This window comes from Saccopteryx bilineata, chromosome 2 (genome assembly GCF_036850765.1).
Source record: "Saccopteryx bilineata isolate mSacBil1 chromosome 2, mSacBil1_pri_phased_curated, whole genome shotgun sequence".
NCBI lineage: Eukaryota > Metazoa > Chordata > Mammalia > Chiroptera > Emballonuridae > Saccopteryx > Saccopteryx bilineata.
In genome coordinates this window covers 268,763,028-268,790,610 of record NC_089491.1, presented here as the reverse complement: position 1 = coordinate 268,790,610, position 27,583 = coordinate 268,763,028, and the positions used below count along the sequence as shown (strand labels likewise).

The 27,583-nt window shown below is 53.1% G+C and overlaps 2 protein-coding genes across 4 annotated transcripts in view; one reads left to right on the top strand and one right to left on the bottom strand.

Annotated features, from left to right (window-relative positions):
* Window positions 1-49: 49 nt before the first annotated feature.
* Window positions 50-26,776, bottom strand: RASAL1 (RAS protein activator like 1). 3 transcript variants are annotated; one of them, XM_066260508.1, is made up of 22 exons: window positions 26,639-26,776; window positions 25,972-26,085; window positions 21,957-22,013; window positions 19,575-19,688; window positions 19,353-19,414; window positions 16,920-17,049; window positions 14,821-14,902; window positions 14,474-14,605; window positions 12,411-12,499; window positions 11,751-11,868; window positions 11,439-11,631; window positions 11,013-11,077; window positions 10,599-10,711; window positions 9,644-9,836; window positions 6,010-6,147; window positions 5,341-5,485; window positions 4,010-4,182; window positions 2,797-2,934; window positions 2,567-2,702; window positions 1,754-1,874; window positions 878-954; window positions 50-619 (listed from the first exon to the last, which is right to left on the bottom strand). In XM_066260508.1, exons 1-22 carry the CDS (start codon window positions 26,734-26,736, stop codon window positions 480-482), a joined length of 2,628 nt encoding a protein of 875 aa, XP_066116605.1. In that variant the 5' UTR covers window positions 26,737-26,776; the 3' UTR covers window positions 50-479. The 3 variants fall into 3 exon arrangements, with proteins under 3 accessions (XP_066116605.1, XP_066116606.1, XP_066116607.1); XM_066260509.1 differs by having other exon boundaries at window positions 11,457-11,631; XM_066260510.1 differs by having other exon boundaries at window positions 11,439-11,592.
* Window positions 21,672-27,583, top strand: part of TPCN1 (two pore segment channel 1) — a 118,772-nt gene continuing 112,860 nt past the window's right edge. The window contains exon 1 of the mRNA XM_066260515.1: window positions 21,672-21,677. The gene's annotated coding sequence lies outside the window, so the exon portion shown is untranslated. The remainder of the gene's footprint in view (window positions 21,678-27,583) is intronic.

Below are 27,583 nucleotides of genomic sequence, written 5' to 3'. Positions count from 1 at the left end.
GACCGTCAGCCAAGGGCAGGGTTCAGGAGGATCAATGAAGTTACAGTGATTGGCAGACATGAAAACAGGACTGAGCTGGTTTAGTGCTTGTCTGGGGCAACAAGGCCATGTGGGCAGCAGGGATTCAGGTATAGCTGTATCCAGCAGCTCAAGGTCAAGCTGGCCTCGTTGGTGTGGGTAGGGGCCAGTTCAACGAAACAGATCTCAGGCTGAGCCAAATGAGTCAGGTTCCTTATCCCAGCCACCCCGATCTGCCTCAACCCAGACAGTGAGCCTTATTCAGTGCAAGGCTGGCCCCTTGCTTCCACGCTCCAGGTTTGGGGCTTAGAACACCTGGGACTAGCTAGCAGATCTCCAGAGGGCTTCAAGCCACAGGATCGTGAGGTACAGGACAACCACAAGGAGACTCCTGGGACAGGGTACACTGAGACGGGCCCAGTGGCGCCTTATTCTTCTCCCAGGCTGGCTGTGGCATTTTGTCAGGGCCAAAGGGGACCTGGGACCAGCTTCCCCCGCTCCTGCCGCTGGAACTCCTCGTGGGCTTGATCCAGATCTGCAAGCACCTCCAGCAGGTGTGTAGCGGCTTCTCTCTGCTGGGCCAGGGCATCAGGATAGGCCCCTGGGAGGGAGACAAGGGGGCCACAGGCAGGCTTAGCCAGGCCAGGGAAGATTGCCACCACCACAGCTTTATTGGGCTCCAGATTTGCCATGTGCCCTGAAAATCCTAAAACTTCCCAGAGCTCACACACACAGACCCCTGGCCTGCTGGTGGGCTGGAAAAAGGAGAGTGACTTTGAGGACACAAGAGTGTACTTGGCAAGTTGTGGGAGGTGCCAGAGAGGGCAAAGGAAAGGGTCCTCCTTAACTAAGCCCTTACCTTCTGTGGCACTGGTGTCCTTCCCTGTGTCTGCCTCTGGACTTGTATCCATGTAGGATTCCTCCAAGAATTTTATCCTAGAAGTTGAGGAAGAGAAAGACAAGGCTGATCCCTGAATCCCAACTTTACTCTCTACCCCAGAGATTCTCTGCTGGTTGCAAGAGACCAGCACCACCAACACCCTCATCACAGCCAGCATTTACAGGGTCCCAGACACTATTCTAGGCCCTTCACATGAATTCACTCCTCCAGTTATCACAAAAACCTCACCCGAGGTAGGTACTTACTATCAGCTCCATTATATTGATGATCATTGAGACACAGAGAGGTAGAATAACTTGCCTAAAGTTGCACAGCATCATAATAGTTACCGTTTACTGAAAGTTAGTGATATGGACAGGCACCTACACAGAGCTTTACCTCCAGACAATCCCATGAAGTAGGTTCTATTACTAACCGTAGTTTCCAAATGGGGAAACTCAGGTACAGAGAAGGTAAGCAACTTGCCCAAGATCACACAGCCAGTAAGTGGCCAGGCCAGGATTTGAACCCATGCAAGCCAGCTTCAAAACCCACTCTGTAATGAGTTGGAACAAATCTCTGTCACTGAATAAATAACAGTGATCCTGAGGCCAGGAAGGGGAAGGGATACATCCAAGGTCTGTCCCCATGTCTCTGGAGCCCAGGTATTAAAAGATGCTAATATCCTGTTCTGCATTGGGGCCCACCTGAGGATGCTTCCCCATCCTCACCTTGAGCTTGTCCTGCCCCTGCCCCTGCCCCAACCTCAGCTGGTGCACATGGAGAGAATGACTAAATGAACAGGGGAGGCCATAGTGGTCATAGGGGATGAAATTGGGTGAGAGGGGCACTCACCTGAGCTGGTCCCGCCCCAGAAGCAGCTGTCGGTATACCATCTGGGTCTCAGCATCGGGGTCCAGTGGGTCACTCCAGTCTCCCAGGGTGACAGCCGAGTGCGTGCGGCTGCAGCCAACAGCTGAGGGGACACAGCATCATCAATTACCCCTCCTATTCCCCTTCCAGAAGCCTGCATGGCAGGCTGTCAGCAAGCCCTGCCTCTCTGCTTCTAAAAATCACTCTGTAAACCTATTTCCATCAGGCCCCACTGCCTGTACCCTCAAGACTCTAGCCAGACTGAACTTTTTAGTCCTTCTGCTGCCTGTCTCCAGTCCAGGCCTTTGCTCTCAACGTTTGCTCTGCCTGCAACATTCTTCCTTACCCCATCCCTGAATCCAGTTTCGCTGCCTCGCTCCTACTCTTCTCAGATCATATCTAAGCAGCACCTCCTCCAGAAAGCCGTCTTGATCTCCTACCCTGGGGTTTGGTCAGAGGCATTCTTTGGAGTCTCAAAAACCTCATCTTGGCACTCAGGCAGTGGTATTACAAGTGTCTGGTTATTCTCTTGTCTTCCCTGAAAGCAAACCGGACACCTGTCTGTGTACCACAGATGTCTGGAGCATAGTAGGTGCTTACAAAATACTGTAATACCTCACGTTGAAACCTCACAAAGCCCTAGGAGGTAGGCGTTGTTATCAACCCCACTCAGTCTCCACATTTGAGGAGACTGAGGCATAGAGAGGTTAAGTAACTTGCTCCTGTCGCACAGCCCACCAGACAGCTGATTGACAGATGAGGAAGGCGGAGCCTGAGTCCGCCCTGCCCCCTCACCTGAGCGCTCCGCCTGGAGGCAGCAGGTCCAGCGCACGCCACGGAAGGCCCCCGGGTGGCAGGCAGCCAGCTTGTCAGGATTGGGAGCACTGGCCTTCCGCAAGGCCGACAGCCATTGATTCAGCTCGTTCACATTCTGTAGGGAGTGCGGGAGAGTGCAGTCAGGGGCGAGGCAGGACTCAGGGGACGCCTCCGTTCCCACCACCACCACCACCCTTGCGGTACCTCACCTTGCACTGGAGGTAGGTGGTGTGCAGTGTCCCCGAGCTGTCCTGCGTCACCACCTGCATCACGTGCGGCAGCTGGAAGGCGCCCTCGTCCACGCGCTCCACGGCGCGGATGTGCGACACGGGTATTGAGGAGCGCACCTGGGAGGCCAGATGGTCACTGCAGGGTGGGCTGGGGGCCGGAGCCCGGTGCCGCCCCAGGGGCAGCTTCTTCTGTGTGCCTCACGGGGTGTCCCCGAGGGTGGGGACATTCAACCCCGTATACATGTGATCTGTGTGCGTGCATGTCCACTCAGCTGTTCCATCAGCCCCGAAGTCCTGCCCCATCACTAAGTAAATGACAACTTCTCTGGACGTCAGTTTCTACCACCATCATCCTTGTCACCACTGACATGGCACTTGGGATGTGGTTATCAGCACTTTACATTTATCAATTTATTTCACCATCCCAACCCATTTTTGAAGCTGGGTCTATTACTCTTCCCGATTTGCAGATGAGGAAACTGAAGCACAAGAGAATAAATGACCCTCCCGGGGTCACTCATCTGGTGGAGCCAGACTTGGAATCCAGGGAGTTGAACTCCAGAATCTACACTCTGCTGACAGAATAGAAGTGTTAGCGATGATTATTTCTGGTGCATACACAGAAGTGGGCAGATTCCAATATGTGGCTCTGCTTGTGCTAGACTCAAAAGGCAGCCCCATGAGAACAGGGATTCTGTCTTGTGGGCTGCTGCATCTCCATGCTTAGAACACTGCGTGGTACATAGTAGGCACTCAATAAATGTTTGATGAATGAATGAGTGAGTGAGAGAATGCCTGGATTTGTGTTCCTAACAGCCGGACATATACTTCTGAGTGAGCATATGTGAGTCTCAGTGGTATATGGGCATAGAGCTGATTAGGAACAGCTGAGGGTGCTTAGACATTGTCCCCGTCCTGTGCATGTCCACATCTGGGAGGGTATGTCCAGGCCATTCCAAGTGCACATTCTGAAGGATGTTTGATGGTGAGTGTGTGTAAGTGTACGCCTGTCCTTGGCCTGGGCCCACGTTGGCCCAAGGGTATGAGCAGAACCTGGCATGAGAATTTGAACTTGCCAAAGTTACTATGGGGCCTTGCCTCATCCTAGGCCTTTGTCCCTCTGGGTGCAAAAGGGCCACTCTATGAGAGAGGCCACCACAGGAAACCCTTCCACTGTGGACTGCAGCCCCACCTGCCACTCAGGACTCTTGGAGTAGGAGAGGGTCTCCCCGCTGAGCCAGAAGTAACGCTTCTTGAAGGCAAAGCGTGTGGCCAGACTGCCAGGCTCCTCCTTACGCTTCAGCAGGTAGCCTTCTCGAACAGTCACCGAGGGTGGGACCAAGGCCCTGGCTGGGCCCCCAGCCTCTGAGAAATGGGGAGGGGGGAAAGTGAATCCTTCCTGTCCAGGAGGCATGCTCAGGCCTCCTCTAGAGGCAGGAGGATGAGTCCACTGCCCTGTTCACTCCCTCTTCCCCCCCCCCACCCCCCACCCCCACACACACACACATACACTCCAGGGAATGGTATCACTGATGTGGGCAGGGAGCACACAATTGGCCTTGAGCCCTCTCCTACCTGAAAAATCTGCAGGCAGCCAGCAGGGGGAGCCACGCCTTATGGAGTCAGTCCTGGGAGTGACTGAGATCCAGTCACCCTCTGGGAGCCCAGATCAGGCTCCTCACCAGCAGCACAGGGACCCACCTCTCCAAGCCACAACCTCCACATTTCAGCAGGTTGCTTCTATGTGACTTGGACCCAACTATCTCATGATCAAGGCCCCACACTGTGATATGGACTCAACCCCAACTCTGCTTAAAGCTGTCCTGTGGCTCGATTTCACTACAGGTCGAAGCCAAAATCCTTCTCAATACCTACAAAGCCCCACTCAGTCTGGCCCCCTCATCTCTCCTTTGTTCTACCTCATTCACTCTTTTTCACTAGCCTCCTACTATTGATCTCTGTTCCCCACCTCAGGGCCTTTGCACATGCTGTTCCAGACCTAGAACACTCTTCCCCAGGAGCCTCATGGCTTACTCTCTGCCCTCTTTCAGATTTTTAATTTCACTCTAGTGAGACTACTTCTGGCCACCCTATCTAAAAGTTTGACCTGTCACCCTCACGACAACATTCCCTCCCCTCCTTCTTTTTAGCTCTTGTCACTTCCTAACACACCATGACTTGCTAATTTGTCTTATTTACAACCTGTTGTCTCCACTAGAATAAAATTCCAGAAGAGCAGGAGTTTCTCCTGTCTTGTTCACTGTTGTTTCCCCAGCACGTGGAACAATGCCTATTCCCTAGTAGGCACTTAATAAATATTTGTCGATTGCATGGACAACATGCCACAATCCCTACCCACATCTTCACATTGGCTGGAATGGCACAGTAGATGCCAGGAAATGTTAGTTGACTGACTAGCTGACACATAGGTCCACAGTCTCAATGCTATGGGTGGGGTAAGGGCAGGTCCCAAGGGTTTAGGGAAGTGACAAAGCCAGACATGGCGGGGCCACAGGAACTCACCCTCCTCCCCACCCACGTCCACCAGCTCGTCCAGGAAGTCTCTCACACGTGAGATGCTGTGCAGCAGGAAGGGGTGCAGGGGGGCCATCCACAGCTCCTTGCCCTGGCCCAGCTGCTGGCCCAGGTTTCCGATGCTCTGCACAGCCTGGAAGAAAGAAGCAGGGGACGCAGGGCCAAGGTCACTGTGGACCTCTGTGGACCCAGAACAGAGCCCCGGAGTCCTGGCGCCCACATCAGTATTCAAAAAAAGAAGACTCATCATAGCAGCACCTGCTCCGGGCAGTGTCTGTCCCTCCCTTTGGACAGATATACACCCCCAGTGCCCTCATTGTTCTGTTCCCTCCCGAGCCCGGGTCCACCTACCCAGGACTGCCTGATCTTTTCATGCATACCCTGGAGCCCATCAGAACCTCAAAATGTAACCCCTTTGCAAAGCATTGTCTAATTAATACTAAGGTGTGAATGACTACTAGAGCTTGCTTCCCACTTTCCTCCTGGAAGAGTTGGGTCTTTGATTCAAAAGAAGAAAGTAGAGAGCATAATAAATGCCTCCAAGCTCAGGATGGACGCTAAGGGTGGTGTCTCAGGTTTCTTTGAGTCTCATTTGGGTCTCCCTGCTCTGTTCCTAACATGCTGTCCCTTGGCTCAGAGCACCCCCACAGCTGGCACCTTGGCAAGCAGCAGAAGTGAGCGGCTGGTCTGTGGGTCCGCATGCTGGTCCCGGAGATCAAACAGCTTCGGGGTGAGGATGGCAGGTGCAAAGAATCGCAGGAAGAGAAAACCACTTGTGGCCAAGTACTTCACGTCCTGCCAAGAAAAGCAACAGGTGAGAGGGGGCCCCCAAAACCCCTTTCCCTGCTGGGGAAACTGAGGCAGCCAGGACTACAGACTGGTGGTGCAAGAGGAAGTGAAATGGGAGGTGCATCCGGAGGTCATTCTGGTCTGCCAGGAGGCTTTTCTTCTTGGGGCCTCAGTTTTTCCATCTGCAAAATGAAGTAGTAATACCAATACTGCACAATCAGGTTTAGCCAAACATCCTTGGAGTCTGCTGATGTCACAGTCCTATGAAGGAAGCATCATCATTATTCCCATTTTACAGATGAGGAGGCAGAAGCTCAGAGATGTCAACCAACTTGCCCAAAGTCACACAGCTGAGGGGTAACAGAGGGAAGATTCAAATCCAGATCTATGATTTATGATAATGAACAGTGACAGACCAGATACTTCTCTGTACATTTGTTTATGTGATACTCACCCCAGGAGGTATTATAGCTCCATTTTACAGAGGAGGCAACTGAAGCCCCACGAGGGAAGGTCACTTGCCCCAAGCCTCACAGTTGTAAATGGCAGAGCACAAATTGGGCCCAGGCAGGATTCATACTCTCAGCTCTCCACCACACTCTCTTGCATTCAACACTCGCTACTGTGGAGCGCTCACTGAATATCAGGAACTAAGCCTGAACTATCACATTTAATCTTCAAAAATCGCGTGGGGGAGAAACTATTATCTTCTTTTTCTAGATGAGGAAACTGAGGCTCAGTAGTGAACTCAGTTGTACTGACTCCAGAGCCTGTCCTGTGTGTACCCCAGCCCCCAGCCTCTGCCCTGTATAGACTCTAAGGTGTGGTGCCTGTCCATGTGAGTCCCAGGCCTGGCCGCCTGCAGGCAAGGATAGCTCCCCCAGGGCCACAGACGGGACTCAGAAAGAGGGTGTGTCTCCATCCTGGGTGCACTGGCCTCCCCTGAGCCACGCCTCACTCACCTCTCACACTTGCCCAGCTATATTTAGCCTGAGAATGTGCTCCAGGGTTTATTTAGGGGGTGTATTCACACATGAGACAATACCTTCCTGGGAATGTGCCAGCTCCCTGGGCCACCTCAGCCTGGATAGTGAGCCCTGCCAAGGGCTGTGTACCTGGAGCTTCCTAGAAGGAGGGCACTCGTCTGGAACCAAAACTGCCCCCAAAGTCTACCACCCCTCGTCCGCCATAGTCAAGGGTAATTTTAGCCTTGGCATCAGCCCATGACTTCCTTCCTGCTTTCTTGAGAAGGAGGAACAGGTGTCAGAAAGGGGCTCCCCTGGGTTCCCCTGACCCCACCCACCCTAGAGGCCCTGAAAAAGTCCCTATTCCCTGCCAAGGCCTTTCCCACTGTGGGACTGAGAACTGTGGACGCTAGGGTGTCACTAACATTGGCTCCGCCCACCAGAGCCAGGTTGTCTGGGGCACTGGCCTCTCCTTCTCTTCCCTCCTCCCTGCCACAGCTGTGTTCCACTTAGCACCTCTGTGGGCAGCCCAGGGAGAGCCCAGCAAAGTGTGGTGTAAATCAAGCCATGTCCTAGTTTAGAGGGCACTCCTCAGCAGGGGTTGAAAGGGAGGAAGGAGAGACCGCGGCCCAGAGTCGAGCTCTTGGCCAAAGCTCTCTCCCTCTCTGGGCCTCAATGTCCCCATCTGTAAGCAGAAAGTGGGGAGCGATGTGGCATAAACCAAGAGCTCTTAACCCAGGCTCCAGGGAAGGGCCATTACATCCCCAACATTTAAATCTTGGATCTTTCTGCAGAGGGGACCCGAGTCCACATTTCTGTTATGACAGCACAGGGTAAGTTTGCCTCACTTGATGTCATTCATGAGCAAGGATATCAGCCATCTGGAAGTGTGCTGAGCATTAAACCCAGGGATCTCAAACTAATAACCGACGGGCCCGTCCAGCTGCAATTGTGTAATGGTTGGCTCAAAGTGTTGTTTTTTTTTTTTGTTTTTTTTTTACAGAGGCAGAGATAGACAGGGACAGACTGACAGGAATGGAGAGAGATGAGAAGCATCAATCATCAGTTTCTCGTTGCGCATTGCGACTTCTTAGTTGTTCATTGATTGCTTTCTCACATGTGCCTTGACCGTGGGCCTTCAGCAGACCGAGTAACCCCCTGCTGGAGCCAGGGGCCTTGGGTCCAAGCTGGTGAGCTCTTTGCTCAAGCCAGATGAGCCCACACTCAAGCTGGCGACCTCAGGGTCTCGAACCTGGGTCCTTCTGCATCCCAGTTCGACGCTCTATCCACTGCGCCACCACCTGGTCAGGCTCAAAGTGTTGTTTTGTTGGAGTTTCTCAGGTGATTAACTGCCAACATTTTTTAAATGATTGATCTCATATAAAATCCAGAATGTTGGCCCTGGCCGGTTGGCTCAGTGGTAGAGTGTCGGCCTGGCATGCAGGAGTCCTGGGTTCGATTCCTGGCCAGGGCACACAGGAGAAGCGCCCATCTACTTCTCCACACCCTCCTCCTTCCTCTCTGTCTCTCTCTTCCCCTCCCGCAGCCAAGGCTCCATTGGAGCAAAGTTGGCCCGGGCACTGAGGATGGCTCTATGGCCTCTGCCTCAGGTGCTAGAATGGCCCAGGTTGCAACAGAGCAATGCCCCAGATGGGCAGAGCATCTCCCCCTGGTGGGCATGCCGGGTGGATCCTGGTCGGCGCATGCGGGAGTCTGTCTGACTGCCTCCTCATTTCCAACTTCAGAAAAATAAAAATAAATAAATAAATAAATAAAAAGTCCAGAATGTTGGCTTAAAAAAACCCCACAAAACCCTCTGAAGATCTGGCAATAACTGATTGCCCAGAGCTGTCCCCTTTAGACAATATATGGAAGTTCCAGTTTGCCACAGTCCCTACCACTCCCTATTGCCCCACACCCTGACTGTTTTGTTCTTTTACCTCACCTGCCTAAACCCTGCAGCACCTGAGTTTTCAAATTTTGTATCAATCTTGGAAAAGCTCATGCAGAATTTATATTTAGACTTTATTTTTGGGTGTTGGCTTTTGAACGCCTTCCTCTCCCCCCCCCCCCCATGTGCACGCTAGAATTAAGGAAGCACTCACTTTGTGCCATACTGTTTTTTGGCAGTTGTAAGCTTAAAAGCATAGATTCAGGAGCCAGCACCTCCTCTTATTAACTGTGTCATTTCACCTCTCTGGGCCTCAGTTTCCTTCTCTGTAAAATGGAATAATATTTGGTGGATGTGAAGACTAGATGAGGTAAAAAATATGTAAAACAAGGTCTGGCCCCACCGCAAGCGCTGCATATAGTAATACTGTTGTTGTTGTTGTTGTTATTATTACTGTTATCACCCCTGTGGGTCCCAGGGCCCCCTCAGGAATGTTGTCACCACTTCTGCCAGGACACAGAGTACGTTAGCATGGCAGCTTAGTTTCTCTCCCACCTCTGCCCAGACTCTCCACATGACCCTGGACAAGCTACTGCCGTCCTCTGCCTCAGTTTTCCCACCTGCTCAATGGGAACACCTGGCCCACCTTGTGCTCTGCCTGTGGGAAGCGCTCCTCCACACGCCGACGCAGCTGCTTGAAGGCCAGGCGCATGGCAGGCGGGCAGCGCCTGACGGAGCCCACGATAGCATCCACGATGGGTCCCAGGTAGCCCGTCAGCAGACCCAGGCTGGCCTCCCGCACGTGCTCCTCGGAGGGTGTGCCCTTGAAGGAGATCCTCCTGGGGAAGCAAGTGGAGCGGCTCTGCCCGGGAGCCCAGCCCTGCCCACGCCTAACCCTCCAGCGGCCCCACTGGGCTCAGACAGCACCCACCTTCCCATCCCACCTCCGCATTCCTCTTCTGATGCCTGCCTTCGGAGTGGTAGGAAAGTGTGGGCAGCACGTGCGGGGCGGGGCCCAAAGTAAAGGTAAGACCCTCTCTTGTCCCCACCATGGTCCCTGATGATTACCCGGTAACCAGCTCTCACAGCCTGGTGGGAGCAAGCCCGCTTGCCCTGGCTGGAGTGGAGAAGTGTCCCAGAAAAAGAAGAGGAGCCCACAAAAAAGCGGAATGACCCCCAGCCACTGCTCTGCTTCGTCCAATCTCATCAAGCACTCCAGGACCCACCTCTGCACGCAGGCGCTGCCCCAGGCGCCCCAGCCGCCACGTAACAGAAATACCTAGCACTGTGGACTATTAGTTAAGGCAGGGCTGTGCGTGTATAACTCAGTGAGTTCTCTTGGCCCCACAGGGGTAAAGTGAAATGCACACCAGTGGTGGCAGAACTGGGATTTTAAACCAGGAGCTCAGTTTTCCAAGTCCTGCCCAGAACCGCTACACTAGGCAGCCTAAGGGCAGAGGTGCTCACAGGTGAGACCTTGAGGTGTAATGCAGGGCTCCTGAGGGGGTGGCAGGTGGCACAGACCCAGCCTGACACGGCTCCGGAGGGGATAAGGGGGTTGTCTGGGGGTCAGGGTTCTCCCGCCCCTTGGCTCTGCTCACTTGGAACGGCTCAGGTCCATTTTGCATGGGTCCAGCTCAATGTACTTCTTTTCTTCGTAGACGCGATTAATCACAGGCTTCAGGACCTCGTGCAGGTAGGGCATGCCCACGAGCTGGGGGCAGGGGGCACCACACGGGGTGGGGCTGAAGGCCGGGGCGTGCCCGTGAGCTGGGGGCAGGGGCACCATGCAGGGAGAGGTTCAGGGCAAGGCCAAGGCACATTCAAGGATGGGGTGACACCACAACCCTGGGTGCCACTCAGGGTGAGAGGCCAGGCACCCATCACCAGAACTCCTGCTCAGCTACCCGCTGCCACTTGAAGTCAGCCAAGCTCTGGGGTCCAGGTAAACACTGGGAAGGAGGTCCCCTTGACGAAGCTGCCATCGCCCCCCCCCCCATGCTCCGTGTACTCACCTTCATGAACTGTTCCATGGACTTGGATGCCAGGGAGTTGGAACGGAAGAGGGTGTTGGGGTCGGCTGGGAGGGCAGAAGGAAGTGTTTTCTGGGATTTGGAGGGGCTGATACAACCACACCCCACCCACCCAAGAAGGAGGTCAGGATCCTTTCAGCCTCAGCAATCGAGGAGACCTGTAACATCAACTCCATTCACAGTACTGAGTCTCTGGGTGGTTAAGTGACCTGCATAAGGTCACACAGCTCAAGAGTAACAAAAACCAGCTGGCTGGGATGCACAGTACAGGAAACTCTCCATGCACATGTGCACACACACACACAGGAGCCTCTGCTCTCTGCCTGAGAGCCCCCCTCAGTCCCCCAGAATCCCTCTGCCAACACATCACTGGGGAATGATGTCTGAGAGGTCATGCAGGCAACTCACTGGTCCGTGCCAACTCACGCCGGGTAAGATAGTCCAGAAAGGGCCCAGCCAGACCCTGGCCAAGAAAGAGCTTCACCAGCTTGGTGGCAAGGTCCTGGCGGCAGTCCCCCAAGGTCAGCTCCTCCAGAACAGCCAGGGGGCTAGAAACATCCTCCTGGGCAAGGACAGGAGGCAGGAGAGGTAGCCTGGGGCCCTGGGACTCCAAAGCGGAAGAGCCCAGTTAGCTACCCCGAAGCAGGGGGAGGCCAGGACCCAGCTCCTCCCCCACCCCCGGTTACACCCCCAGTGTAACTGCCTGTATGACGCACCCACCTCTGCCGGCCCCAGCACAGACGCCATGAGCAGCTCCCGGAGTGGCTGGTAGCACTGTGAGGGCAGGACGCGGTCCTCGATGAGGCGCACCTTCAGCCGCAGAGCGCCCAGGTTCCCCCTGACCGGGAAAGATCACAGATATGTACACTTGGAAGTATATATGGGCAGACACCTAGAGCCAAGATGGGCAGGTATGAACACAGGTAAGGAGCATGAATATTTGCAAAACTACATGAGTGTGGACAGGTGTCTGCAGGTGTGACAGGTGTGGCCAATCTAAACAGGTGTGAACAGATATTGACAGTTATAAAAAGGAATGGACAAGTGCAGACAGTGTGAGCAGTGTGACCAGTATAAACAAATGTACAGGGATGGATAGTGTGAACAGGTGTGGATGGGTATGAAGGACCCAGGGTTCTGATCACACATCAACAAGTGTGAACTGACATGTCCGCAGGTGGATAGGTAAAAGGTGAACTCATCTGGACATATATATAAACACACATTGCGAGACAGTCACAAACATCTGTTAAAGGAATGAACAAAGTGATATAGTGATAGCTTGTGGGATGACGTGGGCATCCATGAGGACCTGCCGCAGACTAAAGACGGTCCCCAACATGATTCCAGCCTGGTCTCCTCCCTCAGCCTCACATTTACCCAGAATCCTCCTCAGCTCTGGTAAAGGGCAGGAGCCGGAACCAGCCATTGGGTGGGTTCTGCTGCAGGACCTTTGGGGTAAACTCCACCTGTTGGGGGGGACACACAGACCATAGGCTGAGCCCTGCCCCACTCCACTCAGCCCTGAAAGAAGAGTTCAGGCTGCCTACCCAAAGAAGGGTGGCATAGCCTGCCAGGGGCCCCTTCATCCTCCCCCACTGTATCCCATAAAGACAACAACAAAAACACTCCCTCCCCCAGTCTCAAATGATTAATTCTGCCAGGGCACTGAGGACCTCCAGGAACACTTATTTGAGGAAACTGAGGCTCAGAGAGGTAGATTGACTTGCCCAAGGTCACACAGCTGCTAGAGACAGAATGTCAGACGGAGTATATTCTTAGCTCTGTTCAGGGACACAATTGCATCTACCAAAGGCTTAAATACAGTCCACACGACCCCCCATTTTAAAATAACTTTATACAGATGTAACTTACATCCCATACAATTCCCCTATTTAAAGTATATCATTCCATGGCTTTTAGTATATTCAGAGATGTGCAAACATCACTACTAATTTCAGAACGTTTCCTACAAGCCCTGCAAAAGCCTGTTCCCATTAGCAGTCACTCCCCAGCCCCCAGGCCCAGGCAACCACTAATCTATTTTGTCTTCATAGATATATTCACCCACGTAAACATCTCATATAAGTGAAATCACATAATGTATGTGGGATTTTTTTCTTTTTTTGTACTGGCTTCTTTCACTTAGCATAATGTTTTCAAGGTTCATCCATGTCAGAGCATGTATTGGCACTTTGTTCCTTTTTATGGCTGAGTGATGTTGCACTGTATGGCTATATCACCTTTGTTCGTTCATTCATTCATTCATTCATCTGTTGATAGGTATTTGCGTTGCTTCCACTTTGGCTATTATAAACAGTGTTGCTGTGAACACTCCTGTACAAGTTTTTGTGTGGGCATGTATACTTTCATTTCTCTTGGGTAGAGACCTAGGAGTGGAATTGCTGGGTCATGTGGTAACTCTGTCTTTAACCATTTGAGGTACTGGCAGCATTGCATAACAAAATCTCCCTCTTTTTTGCTCTAATCTTGGCTCCTTTCAAAAACTGTCAGCCCTGATATATTCCACAACCACTGAGAGGCAGGGATAATCCCACCCATTATACAGATGGGAAATTGAGGCTCTAAGACAGTGGTAGTCAACTTGGTCCCTACCGCCCACTAGTGGGCGTTCCAGCTTTCATGGTGGGTGGTAGCGGAGCAACCAAATATAAATAAAAAGATAGATTTAACTATAGTAAGTTGTTTTATAAAGATTTATTCTGCCAAACTTAGTGAAAATCTGACATAAAGTACTTGGTAAGTAATTATTATTATATGCTTTAACTTGCTGTAACTCTGCTTTATAAATTTTATAAAGTAAAGTTACTTCCCTACTTTATAAATCACCATTACTGTGGAACCGGTGGGCGGTTAGAAAATTTTACTACTAACAGAGATACAAAAGTGAGCGGTAGGTGTAAAAAGGTTGACTACCCCTGCTCTAAGAGAAAGATCTTGACTCAATGCTTCCAGGAGTAGGACTTAAAGGCTTATATTCTAGAATCAGAGACCTGCACTCAAATCCTGTCTCCACCATTTCTCAGTCATATGACCTTGGGAAAGCCACTTAGCCTCTCAGAACCTCAGTTTCCCCATCTGTAACATGTGGACAACAATCCCAGTCTATTAGGGTGGCTGTGAGGGTAAATGAGGTTGTGCTGCAGAAGCAATTAGCCCAGGGCCAGCACACGGTCATCCCGGGTACTGTCAGCTCAGAATTAGAACCTGGGCCTACCCTGTGACATTGTGGGCAGGTCTGGCTCCTTTGAGTGCCTCAGTCTCCTCAAGCATACAGTGGGGCAATAGGACTCCATCACCCTGGACCTGATGAGGCAGACTTCACATCTACCCTTCTGAGCCCAGGATGCCCAACCCACCTTCCCTTCCTGCCTCCTTGCAGGCAGTGGGGAGCCATGGAGAGTGTTGGCGGGGGTGCTCACCATGCCCAAGAAGTCATTCTTGCCCACCATGTCCCAGTCCCAGAGCTCCACCCGCAGTGGGGACGGGGCGCCTGGCATCTCCCGCAGCTCCAGCACCTCATCCCAGTGTGGGAAGCGGGTCTTCTTGATAGTCTGGGGGAGGGGCAAGGTAGAGAGGGCTGGCTGGTGGGGGGAGAAGGCTGACTGGGAGCCCACAGCTGGGGGGGGAGAGGGCTGACTGGGAGCCCACTGCTGGGGGGGGGAGAGGGCTGACTGGGAGCCCACAGCTGGGGGAGGGGGGAGACAGGGCTGACGGGGAGCCCACCGCCAGATGCCCCGCCCTTTCCCAGTACCCCTTCATCACTCACCGAAGTCTCCAAGCTCTGGCTGCCCCAGAACACACGTGCGAATGGGTCAGACGTACCAGAGATGTCTCGGGGGGCCAGGTCCCTGGAGACAGATGAGGACACAAATGGGAAACACAGGACTCTCAAGGACCAAGACCCCAGCTAGACCTTGGAAAAGGGGTCTAGGGTGGACCATTCAAATGCCACTAGTTTCCACAGTATTGAACTGCTCCATTGCAGGGACCCAGGGAGGACTGCCCCTCCCTGTGCCCGTCCAAACCCGGCATCTTCCTATTGACTCATGCTACCCTACGAAGAGGCACTGATAATGCCCCTATTTTCCAGATGAAGAAACTGAGGCACATAAAAGTCAAGTCCTGCATGACTAAGCCCAGCAGGTGAAGCTGTAGTGGGGAGGGGAAGAGAGCTTCAGTTTCTTTGGGACCCTGGATGGATGGGAGACCAGATGCCAGGATTCAAACCTAGCTCTGCCATTCATTGGCTGGGTGACACTGGGGAAAGTCACTTCACCTGCCTGAGTTTCAGTTTCCTCATCAGGAAAATGGGAGTAATAACAGACTAACCTCACAGGGCCAAGGTTAAAGAAGGTGGTATATGTAAAAGGGCTTAGCATAGCAGCTGGCAGGTGGTGAGGGCTCAGCTCAGTCATTCATTCAACAAACATGCCCACACCCTCCCTAGGACCCAAGAAAAAACATAAGGCAGAGACCCCTGCCTATGGTTGTCATAACAACCCAAAAGTCTCACCCCAGTCAGCCTTCCCATTCCTCCTTCCTGAGGTCCCCAAATCCAGGGACACCCCCTCCCTAGGGACTGCTTGTTTCCTCTTGCTGTTCCTCTCCCACCCCTGTTCAGCATCCAAAGCCTTCTTTAGTTTCCTAGGAGCCAGCCCAGTTGCTAAGCGACAGCAATCGGTCCCTTTCCTGTTGTAAGGATCCTGCACAGCCAAGTGGTTGGGGAGGAGGCCCTGGGCAAAAAGCAGATAAGGGGCCCCTGCCTCATGCTGAGTCCTTTCTCCTGTCCCCTGCTCCCACCACCCCCGTACTTCTTCATCCAGACTCCAGGGATCCCCAGCTGAGTGCAGCAGAAATCTGGAGGTGGTGGGAGAGGCACAGAGAGGGCAAGAAAGGACTTCAAAGTCACACAGCAAATAGACATCCTCCCCAACCTGGGCCTAAAAGTGATAGTTAGGGGAGTAAGGTGTGAAAAAAAAAAGGCAGAAAGACAAGATGGGGGATGAGAGGGAGAAAGTGTTTAAGGAAGCAGATGATGGAGGAGCAGCTCAGAGAGAGAGAGAAAGAGGATTACAGAGAGACAAACAGGCAGAAGGAAAGATGGCTATCTCATGAGCTGGTGCCCATGGATTGGCATTTGTGGGTTTTGCTGGTTCTGCATTGGGCTTCCTTCTGATGTTTCTTTGGGACAGGATCTCCCCTTTCTCACTCCCAGCCCACATGAATTAGGTGGGCTCGTCCCTCCTTCCACTCCAGGGGTGAGCTTGTGACTCAGCCCTGACAAATCAGAGTTAATGCAATTGATTCAGAGATAGGCATATGCCCCAGACTGAGCCAATAAGAATTATTCCCAAAGCATTGGTTGGACACGGTGAGAGAGTTCTTTTTCAGTTGGAGCTGCCAAACTGTTAGGATGGCAGCTGAGGCTCTCTGTGGTCATCTTTGCCCCCACCTGGGGAGAGAGACTTAGAATGAAGCTAACACAAAAGTCACCGTTTGAGCACCTGGATACAGCCATGCCTGACACTACATGTCATTCATATGAGAGTCTGCTCAAGTCAGTATGATTTGGGTATCTACTGCTTACAATTTGATTAATACACCTCCACACTCATCTCTCTGGCCATCCTGAGTGTCTGGCCTTTGTTGCTGGTCACTGGGAACCCAACAAGGAGTTTTCTTGTGCTTTGACCCCAGGAAGATGCAATCCAATGAGTTTGAACTGTTTGCCTATGTGGGATCCTGGTGGTGTGTCCAGAAGTGACCCAGGATTAAGGAGTTCTCAAAGGCCAAGGGAGCTGGAGGCAATCAGGGGATTCCTGCCCATTCTCAGACCGTCACCCCTAACCCCCACCGAGACCATACCTGGCCTTGAGCACGTGGCAGCGAACATAGCGGCCCCGCCCATCCTCAAGCATCTGCACAGCCAGATAGATTTCACCCTGCACCTCTGCATCCGGGTCCACACGACTCAGGTTAATCCAGCTATCAATTCCTGGGGGGCAGGGGGGACACACAGATGCTAGCATTTATTAAGTACCTATCATGTACTAGACATTGTGTTAACTTAAACATTTAATTAACATTTAAAATGTATTTAAGCATGGATTGTTCATGATAGCCTTCTGATGCAGGAGCTGTAATTATCCCCACCTCCAGAAGAGGAAAATGAGGCCCAGAGAGGGAAAAGCTTTGCCCAGGACCCCACAGCTGGTTGATGGCAGAGCTACGATTTGAACACAGACAGTATTGTTCTAGGACCCATGCCCTTAACCATTTAGTTCCAACATACTCTTCCCTCAGAAAGATCCTGGGCATTCCTATCTCCGAGCCTTCATGGGGACCATTCGGCCTCCTGAATCAGTCAACTCAGTCTCAATGTCAACATCCATCTGTCATTTCTCTAGCCCTTTGAGGACATGGTTCCACTGACATCTAGCTTCCCTTGTTGTTACTGGGAAGTCATTTCAGCCTGCTCATGCTCTTGGGTAAACGGTTTATCTTTCCTCTCTAATTGCAAAGACTACGCCTTTGATGTTCGGCAGGTCCCCCTCCTTCTCCCCATGTGTCTAAATAAGGATTTTTTTTTATTCTGCTTAGTACAGGTTATGCTTCTCCTATTTATAAAATCATGTTCTTTCTTGATTTCTGGGAAATTCCAGGTCATCCAACTTTTTCTTTTTTTTTCCCATCATTTCTTCTCCCCATTGTCTTTTCTCATTATTATTTCTTCTCTCAATTGTTTTCTATTCTCTCCTTCTAGGACTCCAATTAAATGCATGTTGGACCTTCTTGGTTATGTTCTATATCTCCAAACCTCTCTCTTCTCTTTTCCTTCTTGTTTCTCTGGGCTAAAGTCTAAATCATTTCTTCAGATCTCACTTCTAGCTCACTAGTTCTCACTGCTGCTCTGAATGATCTGCTGTTGAAATCACCTACTTAGTTGTTAACCTCAATAATCATACTTCTTATATCTAAAACTTTGATTTGGTCCTTTTTTAAGTCTGTTTATTTTTTTAATGTATTGTGGTTATTGCTGGCCCTTTCTGGTGATTACATTTTTTTATTGGCTTAAATATTTTCTTTTTATTCTCCTTATCATAATTACAAAATCTAAAGTCTTTGTGGGTCTAACTCTGAGGGCTATTGTTTCTGCTGACTCTTACTCATGGTGGCCCAAATGGCTCAGGTGAGAACACAGGTTCCAACATTTATTAAGCACCTACCATGTACTAGGCATTGTGTGTGTGGTAATCTTTGATTGTGAATTCATGTTTGTTTGATCTCATTCTGTGGGAAACCTAACATGAGAACACTTATTCCTGGAAAGGACTAGTCCTTGCTTATTCTGGGCTTCTTTAAGGATCTTGGTCTAATGGGGAAGTCTCGGGGTCAATACCATTACCTTGGCCCTAGCTCAGGATTTGGTCTGTTAACTGCAGACTTGATAGTGACATTTACTTTCAGGGAAAGCCTTCCTTGTTCCCTTGCTGTTGCTCATCACTCCCTGTTAGGTTTTACTCATGACTGGGGGATGGGAGAATGCTGAGGGATGTTTCTTCTTTACAGAAAGTCCAACAATGTATTAGAAATCCCATCTAATTCAGGATCTCACTGTTATATGGCAGGAGGACCTTTCTGAAGATGCTACTGGAACTGAAAGCTCCATCTCACCTCTCTCTATCTCCACTCCTACCCTCAAGTCCAGGATGCCATCAGCTTTCTCCCACTTGGTTATTGCACAGACTACAAATTGACCCCCAGATCTATTCCTGTCCCACTGTGATCTAGTACCCACAAGGCAGCACAGAGATTTTCTGAAAATGTATCCTGTCAGTTCATCCCTCCTATAATATGGCCCAATCTCTTCATTGTCTTTCTCAAGGACTATCAATGGCTCCCTAGTACCTCCAGAGAAATGTTCAGACTCTGCTCTGCCCCCTAGTGCCTTCTCCAATCAACCCCCACCAAATATTCCATCTTGCCTGACCTACACTTGACCCTAGAAGAGAATCCATAGAGATGCACCTTAGCATCTTTACCAAAGAGCCTTTAAGGACCATCTCATTCCCCTTCCTCCAGAAATCCTTCTCTGACCACACTGCCTGCCTCTCCATATCTACTCTCATATCATTAATGTTCCACATACCTCCACCCTCATATTTCTGTCCTGTTTAAAAACAAACAACAAAATACTTTTCCACTGAGGGCTCTGTACTTCCCCTTGCAAATGCCCACACTGGGCTTGGCCACCCCCTCTTCCCTCTGCCTGGCTGACGACCAGTGCCCCTCGCCCACCTCGGGGGTCGGCTGTGATAGACTCCTTGCTCAGCGAGATCTTGCCAATGATGTCATCATGCCTGTGGAAAGGTGGGCAGGTGACGGTCCAAGTCAGGGTCCCCTACCCCGCCCATGGAGTAGTAGGGACAGACATCAAGGGCTGGGTAGGTGGGAGGGTACTTTGTTTTGGGGTGTCCACCTCCCCTTGAATACCCAGGCTTGGGTCCCCAGCACACACACCCCACAGTATCCTCGTCCAGCACGTAGAAGGCCAGATGGTGGAAATCCAGCGGCAGGTGCACCGTGTACTCCTCCCCCCAGAAGGGGCTCAGGCTCCGCCAGACAGTCGCTGTCCTACAAAGGGGCACAGGGGACTGAGGGCACTTGGGCCATACAGGCAGCAGACACCTGGGCACCCAGACTCTCTCTCTCTCTCTCTCTCTCTCTCTCTCTCTCTCTCTCACACACACACACACACACACACACTTCCATGGGAATACTCGCTGAAACAGAGACACTCACAGATACACCAAAGAAGCCAGAAACACATTCACACCTACACAGATACACATATGCAGCCTCAGAAATTTCCAGAAATACACACCTCTGTGTTTCTACATACCAACACATGTATACACACACAGAGAAAACACATATTCACACAAAAACAGGCATAAAAGTGCTCAGACACACACAGAGACTCACAGACACACACTCACATGCAGTTATACACAGCAGATACAACACACAATCACACAAACACACAGTGACACACACAATTCCAGCTATCCATTCATTCATTCATTCATTCACTTCATAAACACCCCAACTGTGTGCCAAGCCATATGGGTTAAGGGGGATTAGAGGAAGAGATGTCAAGGTCCGTGTTCCCACAGAGCGCCCCTCAGGCAGTGCTCTCTCCTGAGTCTTATGACTCAGTGAGAAAAGTCCTCTTATTGTGGTTAGCTTCATGGTGCTTGGTTGGGTCTGGGTGTGGGGATAGAAGGGTTCAAGAAAGGCTTCTTCAAGAGCTAGTCTGGCAAATGGGGAGAGAGGATGAGGACAAGTATTCCAAATGGCTGGAGTGGCATGTACAAGGGTCCTGAGGCAGGAATGAGCTTAGTGAGTTTGAGGAACAGTAAGGTGCTGGCTGGGAAAGGGAGGAGTGTGAGGGGTAAGACCATTAAGTCAGCAGGAGACAGAGCAGTCAGTAAGCAGTGGGGAAACACAGGAGGGTTGGGGACCAAGACAGATTTGGAAACAGACACAAGCAGAGATCATCTTCACGTGACACCCCTGAAGACACACTACCTCTACCTTTTAACCAACAGGGAACAAAGGACTTACTTCAAAGAACCTACTTGTTCAGTGAAGACACACCCAAATTTTTAGCTGCAAAATTTGGTTTGCACACCTGCCACGCCTCTCCTCCTTCCTTTCGCACACTCTTCCCCAACAGAATGTAAGCTTGTGCACATACATACAGGTACACTGTCTTCTAATTCCGCCAAGGGCCCCACCATCAGACGGGTCCTTCTTCCCAAACACCCTCTTCCTCCTGGCCTGGCCTTTTCCTGGCTGGATGTCCCCCAGGTTCCCTGGCTCCTGAGCTGACACATTCTTCAGAGCCCAGAGAGGGGGAGACAGCGGCCAGGGTAACACAGAAAACCAGTGCGCAAATTTGCGAAGCACAGGGAAAACGATGGGGGGTCGGCTGGGGTACTGTGGGCTGACCTTCCCCTATGTGAGCTCCCCTCCCCCAGCTCCCGGCCCCATCTGGACCAGAACCATCGCCAGCAGCATCCTGAATCCTGCCGTCTCCATAGGAACCAAGGCCTCAGCCATCCGCCCACCTACACCCCTCAGACCTGCGGGGGCTGAGAGCTAGCTGTCCCTTGAACGGCCTGCGGGGGTGGGAGCCAAGCATGACCCAGCCCGATGTCCCCCTGCCATGACTCACTCACACGCCAAACACCCTCACATCCTCACGTATGTTCACATTGGTGCCTGTGTACCCAAATAAGCAGGCTGTGGTGCACACGTGTGTACAGGACAGCCCATGTGTGTGTACACACACATCTACACACACACACAGACCACACACGCGGACACAAAGTGACCTTGTGAGCCTGCATACCCACAGGGACACACACATCTGGACACCAGCCTTCCAACACCCGCAGGCACACTCACAAGCAGACCCAGCTGGGCACACACACACATACACACACACTCCCTGGTGCCCACAGCACCCGGCAGGCCCGGAACCAACCAGCCCAGCCAAGCGTGAGATGCCCGCCCCCGGGGAGGCCACCATGGGAGGCACAGGCTGGCAGCCGCTGAGTCAGCCCCAGGAGCCAGCAGGGACATCAGCAAGTCCAGGGGAAGCTGTGGGCCAGTTGAATGGGGAGAGGAACTGGCAGCCAAAGCTGTCGGGTCCTGAGCCAAGGACACAGAGCACCCCCATCAAGCCTGCATGTTCTCCCCTGGGGTAAGCAGGGCCTTGCCCTAGCTCCTCTATTCCTGTGAATTCTTGTGCCAGGACTCTTGGGTATAGAAGGAGCCCCTCTCCCCTCCCCTGCCCTGCCCTCCTGGCCCCAGGCCAGGCTCTCCACTCCTCACCTGGCCACCACCTCGTCATCGACTTTCACTATGCAATAGGGGTCACTGCTCCCAGACCTGCGGAAGGAGAAGGTTTGCCAGGGGCATTGAGAGGGCAGTCATGGATGGAAGCCCCAAGCCACCTTCATACAGAGGCGCAGCTGTGGCCCAGAGAGGGGAGCGGACTTGCCCAGGGTCACACAGCAAGTGCAGCTATGAGGCAGGACCTCAGGGGACCAGCAGGAGATGTCATGTCTGCACAGCCCACCCACTGTGACCCTGACCCACCGCACATGGGCTCCCTGGGTGTCCACCCACAAAAAATAGAACATTGAGGCACAAAGCAGCAAGTTCAGAGTCTCAGTCCCAGGAAGTCCAAAACAGAGGTCACAAGTGTGTGCTGGGGAGTCCCCTGGCTTCCCCACTGCTGACTGTGGGACCCCGGCAAGTCTCCTTTCCTCTAAGGACCTCAGTTCCTCTGCTCTATAAAGCAGGCATAATATTAATGCACACCTCCTGGGGCCATTGGAGGACCTGAAGAGAATGCACGGTGGGAGGCATCACCCCAGAAGTCTCCCCCCAGGGGCCTTAGCGCACCCTCTGGGATGAGCATTGCCCTCCCCAGCATGTCATTTTAATGGGATTTCTCTGGGGAGGGGACACACATTGCTCAGCTTTCAGAGAGGATTGACCTCAGCAGATCTCTCTGCAGGCACAGCCCAAGGCATCCAGACCTCAAAACTCAACCAACAGGACAGATGTACCCCATCCCCTTCAATAGCCATGAGCCATTGGCCAACCAAAGCCAGCTCCATCCCCGCTTCGTAATAAGAGTTACCAGTCCATCCCATCTCCTCCCCTTGTCCCATCACACAGGCCTCCTCTGTCTTCCACCAAGCCCAGTGCAGCCACAGGGCCTTTGCACTTGCTATTCCATCTGCCGAAGACACTGTCTCTCACCCTGTCATGGCTGGCTTCATCCTATCATTCAGATCTCACTCTCACCTCTCTGACCACCACTGTCTGGTGTAAAAATGACCTCCCATGCCTCTGAGCATCTGAAATCATCCTGTCTTTGTTTTTTTTTTTCTCTGTCAAGTATCTGTCTCCCAGCTCCCTGAAACTTCTGAACTGTGAGCTCCTTGGGGGAGGACCTGTATCCCCCTGCCCCACCCCACCTGGCAGAGTCAGGACCTAAACCCAGGTCTGTAGGGCTCAGTGCACATGTTCTTAAGGCCACCTCCAGACCTGCTCAGGACTCCTTCCCTACATGTCCCCCTCCCTCGACGCCCCAGCCCCTACCCTCTCTCACTCTACCACCCCCTCTCGGTTCAGCTTGTCACCAATCCACAAACGCCTCAGGAATTCCAAGAAACCAGGACACTGGCACCAGGAGCTGGGTGTTTGTTTGCTGGCTGAGCTCTCCCTGTGCCTCAGTTTCCTCTCCGGATTCCTACCCTTAGCCCCCTTTGCTGGGTGCTCCAATGCCTTTGTTTTCCTATCTGGTCCCCATCCCTGAACCCTCAGCTTGAGCGGTGGCCTGAGTCACTGAGTTCCAGTCTAGGTTCTCACCTCTGATCCCCCTTCTGTGTAGTGCCCTAGGCTGAGTAACTCCAAGGGCTTCAGTTGCCCCACCTGGCTCCAACCCCCTGGGTGCCTGGGGCTGGGTAATCCCCTATATCTCATTCTTTCTCTGGGTTCTCTATCCCTGAGCTTTTTCAAGATAGGCTCCTCTTCCTGAGTTTTCACAGCAGCAGATGTGGGCTGGGATCCCACCGGCAAAGGGCTGGGGGACACACCCCCTCCTGTCGACCCTGCCTGACCCGCAGCCCCTCAGGGGAGCCAAGCTCATACGTCAGCTGCGGGGCTCTGACGCACAAGGGCCTTATCAGTCTCCTATCAGGTAGGGGCAAGAATGGCGGAAGGCAAGAGTGGCGGGAGGGGGCTGTCCCTTCCAGACCCTCAATCTCTCCAGACCCTTGGCCTCTCCCACAGCCCCTGCCCCACCTTGAGTGTGGGAAAGCAGGCCCACAACTATTCCCTGCCCAGTCTGGCACCTGCACGGGAGCAGTCAGGCTTCCAATCCCAGCCGCATGGCCTTAGACAAGTGACTTAGGCTCTCCGGGCCTCAGTGTCCCCATTTGTAAAATGGAAAATGCTAATAGAATCATAGGACGAGTTAAGCCTAAAGCCTGGACCGTAGTCAGCCCTCAGGGATTTAGAGCTGTTGTTATTAAGGATAATAATAACTCTAAAATTATGCACTGAGTCTTCCTCTACCAGGTCCAACCCCCTTCCCCCCCAGAATCTGGTGAGGCTTCAGCCGAATCAGACCTTTTTCCTTGGGAGAGGAGAGAGAATGCACCGCATCTGCCAGTCCCCGCAGGTGGGGAGATCCCCGCATGCTCTGCAGAGAGCCCCTCTGAAGAAGAAAGCCAACAGCTAAGGAAAGCGAGGCAGGGTGGCTGGAGCCTCAAGTGGGACATAGTGACTCCCTGCCCGAGCTCTAGGGTCAACCTCAGAGCTCATGTCATCTCAGGAATATGGCTGGAGGAGGACAGCCAAGGGCCCAGGCATGACTCAACCCCTTCCTCAGGAGAGGCAGGAGGAGCTCCCCCGTGGCCCTCCCCGGGGCTGGCTGGGGGGAGACAGCACAGGGACATGGAAAACTGGCTTCAGGAAGGGCGTCCCCTCAGCCCTCCACCAGCCGCGAGGCCCCCGCTCCTGGCCTCACTGCCCCACGGGTTCTAGAACCTCTCCATCTCGGAGCTCTGGGAGGACATCTGAAAGGGCAGCAAGGGGGCTTGTCAGGATACTGGATACTGCGTTCGTTAGCGCAGCAAGCCCGCTGTCTTGACCTGGGGGGGGTGTTTATCTGGGGTCGCTGATGAGGATGGAGGGCTCTGTAAGCAGCTCCCCTGACACAGCTGCTGTGTTGGGGAGGGGGGCCATGAAATCAAAGGCGGGGTACTCCTTGCTGGGGGCCCACAGCTGGGGGAGGTAGGACAGAGCTAAGCCCCAGCCTCAACTTGTGCAAAGGCTCAGAGTCCAGGTCCTGCTTACCCCAGCCGTGGGGTAAACCCTAACAGGTTCTCCACCCTCACAGCTGCCCAGGGCTTGGAGACCCTGTCCAGAGCTCCCACTGCACCGATGGGAGACTGAGACTCAACAGAACCAGGGTCAAGGTCAAACAGCTCATGTCCTGCCAAGGATTCCATACCAGTCCTAGGTGCCAACACCCTCGGAGCCCCTTCTGGGCCCCAGGCCAAGCAGGAAGGGGACCCCTCCCACCATTCTGCTGACTTGGCAACTGCTGACTCAGCCCAGGGGAAGCAGAGCCAAGGACTGGTACTCAGGGGGCCCAGGAGTTCTCCAGCCCCAGCACACCTGTCTGGGGAGGGGGTGGCAGAGGGGGCGTTAGCTCTTCAAGCCTCTCAGCATTCAGGAAAGGTCCACCCTGGGCTGGAAGCTACAGGCTGGGAAGCTCAAGGCTCAAGGGGACCTCAGTTTCCCACAAGGCTGGATAGCTGATCATCTGGTGACAAATCCCAGATGCACACAGAGGAATGCTGGGGCCATCTGAATCCTCCGCCTTTTGAGACTCCTCCCCAGGGTTCTGTTGACAGAAGCCCACCCAAGCCTGGAGAAGCCCCACCTCCGACACCTGCCTGAAATAAAAAAGAACCATCCCCCACCATGCCCCTCCCCAGCTTCGACAGAATCCGACCCTCCAATCTCCAGCACTGACGCTCTGGAAGACCCCGTTTTGTACATTCCAGGAACAAAGTCATCCCCCCCTTCCGGGAAGGGGGGAGCAGACATCTGCTAAGTCTGGGCGCCCCCTCCCACCAGGACAGCGATGAGCATGGGGTCTGTCCCGATGAAGGCCAATCTGCCCCAATACGGGGTCTTAGGGTCTTAGACAAGCACATCCTGCCCACTTCCCCGACTGTCCCTGGCACGCGGAATGGGCGACCCCCACCCCACCCCATGCTGCATTGGCCTCTCACTCCCGGCTCGCCCCCGGAGTACTCACACGTCCTTGGCGGGCAGCGCCCGGCCCTCCACCACGCGGACGTTCAGGGAGCTGCTCTTGGCCATGGCGCCCAACCCCAAACTTTCCAGGCTGGAGGGCGCCCAGGTTCTGAGGCTGGACCGCGGGGGAAAGAGGAGGGAGTCTACATGTCACCAGCTGCGAGCCTGCCGCCCTGTCCCGGGGTCCCAGTGCCACCTGTCCGAGACGCGGGTAGCTGAACGGGAGCTTTTCGAGGGAGGAAGGAAGGATAGTTGTCCGGGGAGGGGGCGCCTACTCCCGGACTCTACAGGTAGGAGCCGTGCATGGAGCAGGCAGAGCACGCAGGGAGCATCGCCGGCTTTTGCCTCCTAGTCTGGAGCTCCTGGTGGGCGGGCAGGGCGGGCAGAGGGCGGAAGGGGGCGGCCCAGGGCCCTCCCCTCAATCCCTCGAGTCCCCGGGCCCCCTCGCGCGCTCTCTGCTGGCACCCAAGCCAAGAGCACCGGAGCGCACCGGCCGCGGATACCAGGGCGCGCCGAGGCTGGGACTGCCAGGTGGGGAGCGGCCCACGGCCATGATGGGCGTGGCCAATGGTTCCTGGTGAGTTGGCATTGGGCTCAGAAAACGTGGTGTGTCCCCTGCCTGCCCTCCCTTCAACACATTCACATCTCCCCGGGCCTCCCCTGCCTACCATCCCGGCGCCACCTCCTCGGTCCGACCACTCTGTTCTGTCCCGGAGCAATTTCCGCGGCCGGCGGGAGGTGACGCTAGTGAGAGAGAGTCGCGCATTCCTCGGGGGTCCGTTCAGAGCCAAAGGAAGGGGCCTTAATCATCCCCTTCCATCTTTTAGTTTCCAATTAAACCCAGACGGTGTGAGCGGCAGCACCCACGTCACGGGCTGGCACTGCGGGGGAGGAAGCCTCTGCTGGAGGGGGAGGGGAACAACCACTACAGCGATGAAAAAAGTCATCTACAATTGTTTGAACACTTACTGTGTGCCAGGCACTGTTCTAAACGGTTTATGGGGATGATCTCATCTTGATCTTCACAATAACTCTGTGGGCTGCGCACTATTGTACTATTACCCTCATTTTATGATAGAGAAACGGAGGTTCAGAGGGATTGAATAAATTCAGGCAGGTCTCAGACAGTCATTGGTCTGCCTTCCTAGATTTGAATCCTGACTCTGGCCACTGGGTAGGAGTGTGGTCTTGGGCAAGTCAACCTCTCTGTGCCTTGGTTTGGTTTTCTAACCTGTTCCTAGGGAACATAGTGCCTAACTCACAAAATTTTGAGAGCATTCGATGAGATAAAGCAAGTGTGAGGGAGGCAGCTACCCAGGTCTCAGATCAGTGACAAGCACTCGGGAAGCTTCAAAAAGTGTTTGATATTATTGTTGTCCTTCAAGGCATAGCTCAAATGTCACCTCTCCTGGGAAGTCTTCCAGAATACCCTCCTGCCCCAGGCAGAGGTTTTCTTCCTTTCTATTCTGCTCCTGCAGCTCCAGGTTTGTACATTTTTCAAGCTTTAAATGAGATATATGACCAGAGGGCCTGTCCCAGGGCAGATACTTACACACACTATTTCTCCCCGTGAGTTTAGTGTTTACCTACCGAAGAGCTCTGAGAAGCCTGCT

Bases quoted from the DNA above. Each gene is read 5' to 3' on its own strand.
- RASAL1 (XM_066260508.1), bottom strand. From the start codon at position 26,736: ATGCGCGACTCTCTCTCACTAGCGTCACCTCCCGCCGGCCGCGGAAAT. The intron at 11,632-11,750 runs GTGGGTGCGTCA...TTGGAGTCCCAG, and splicing joins CTGTGCTGGGGCCGGCAGAG to GGCCCCAGGCTACCTCTCCT. The intron at 2,935-4,009 runs GTGGGGCTGCAG...CTGGCCTCCCAG, and splicing joins CCAAGAGTCCTGAGTGGCAG to GTGCGCTCCTCAATACCCGT.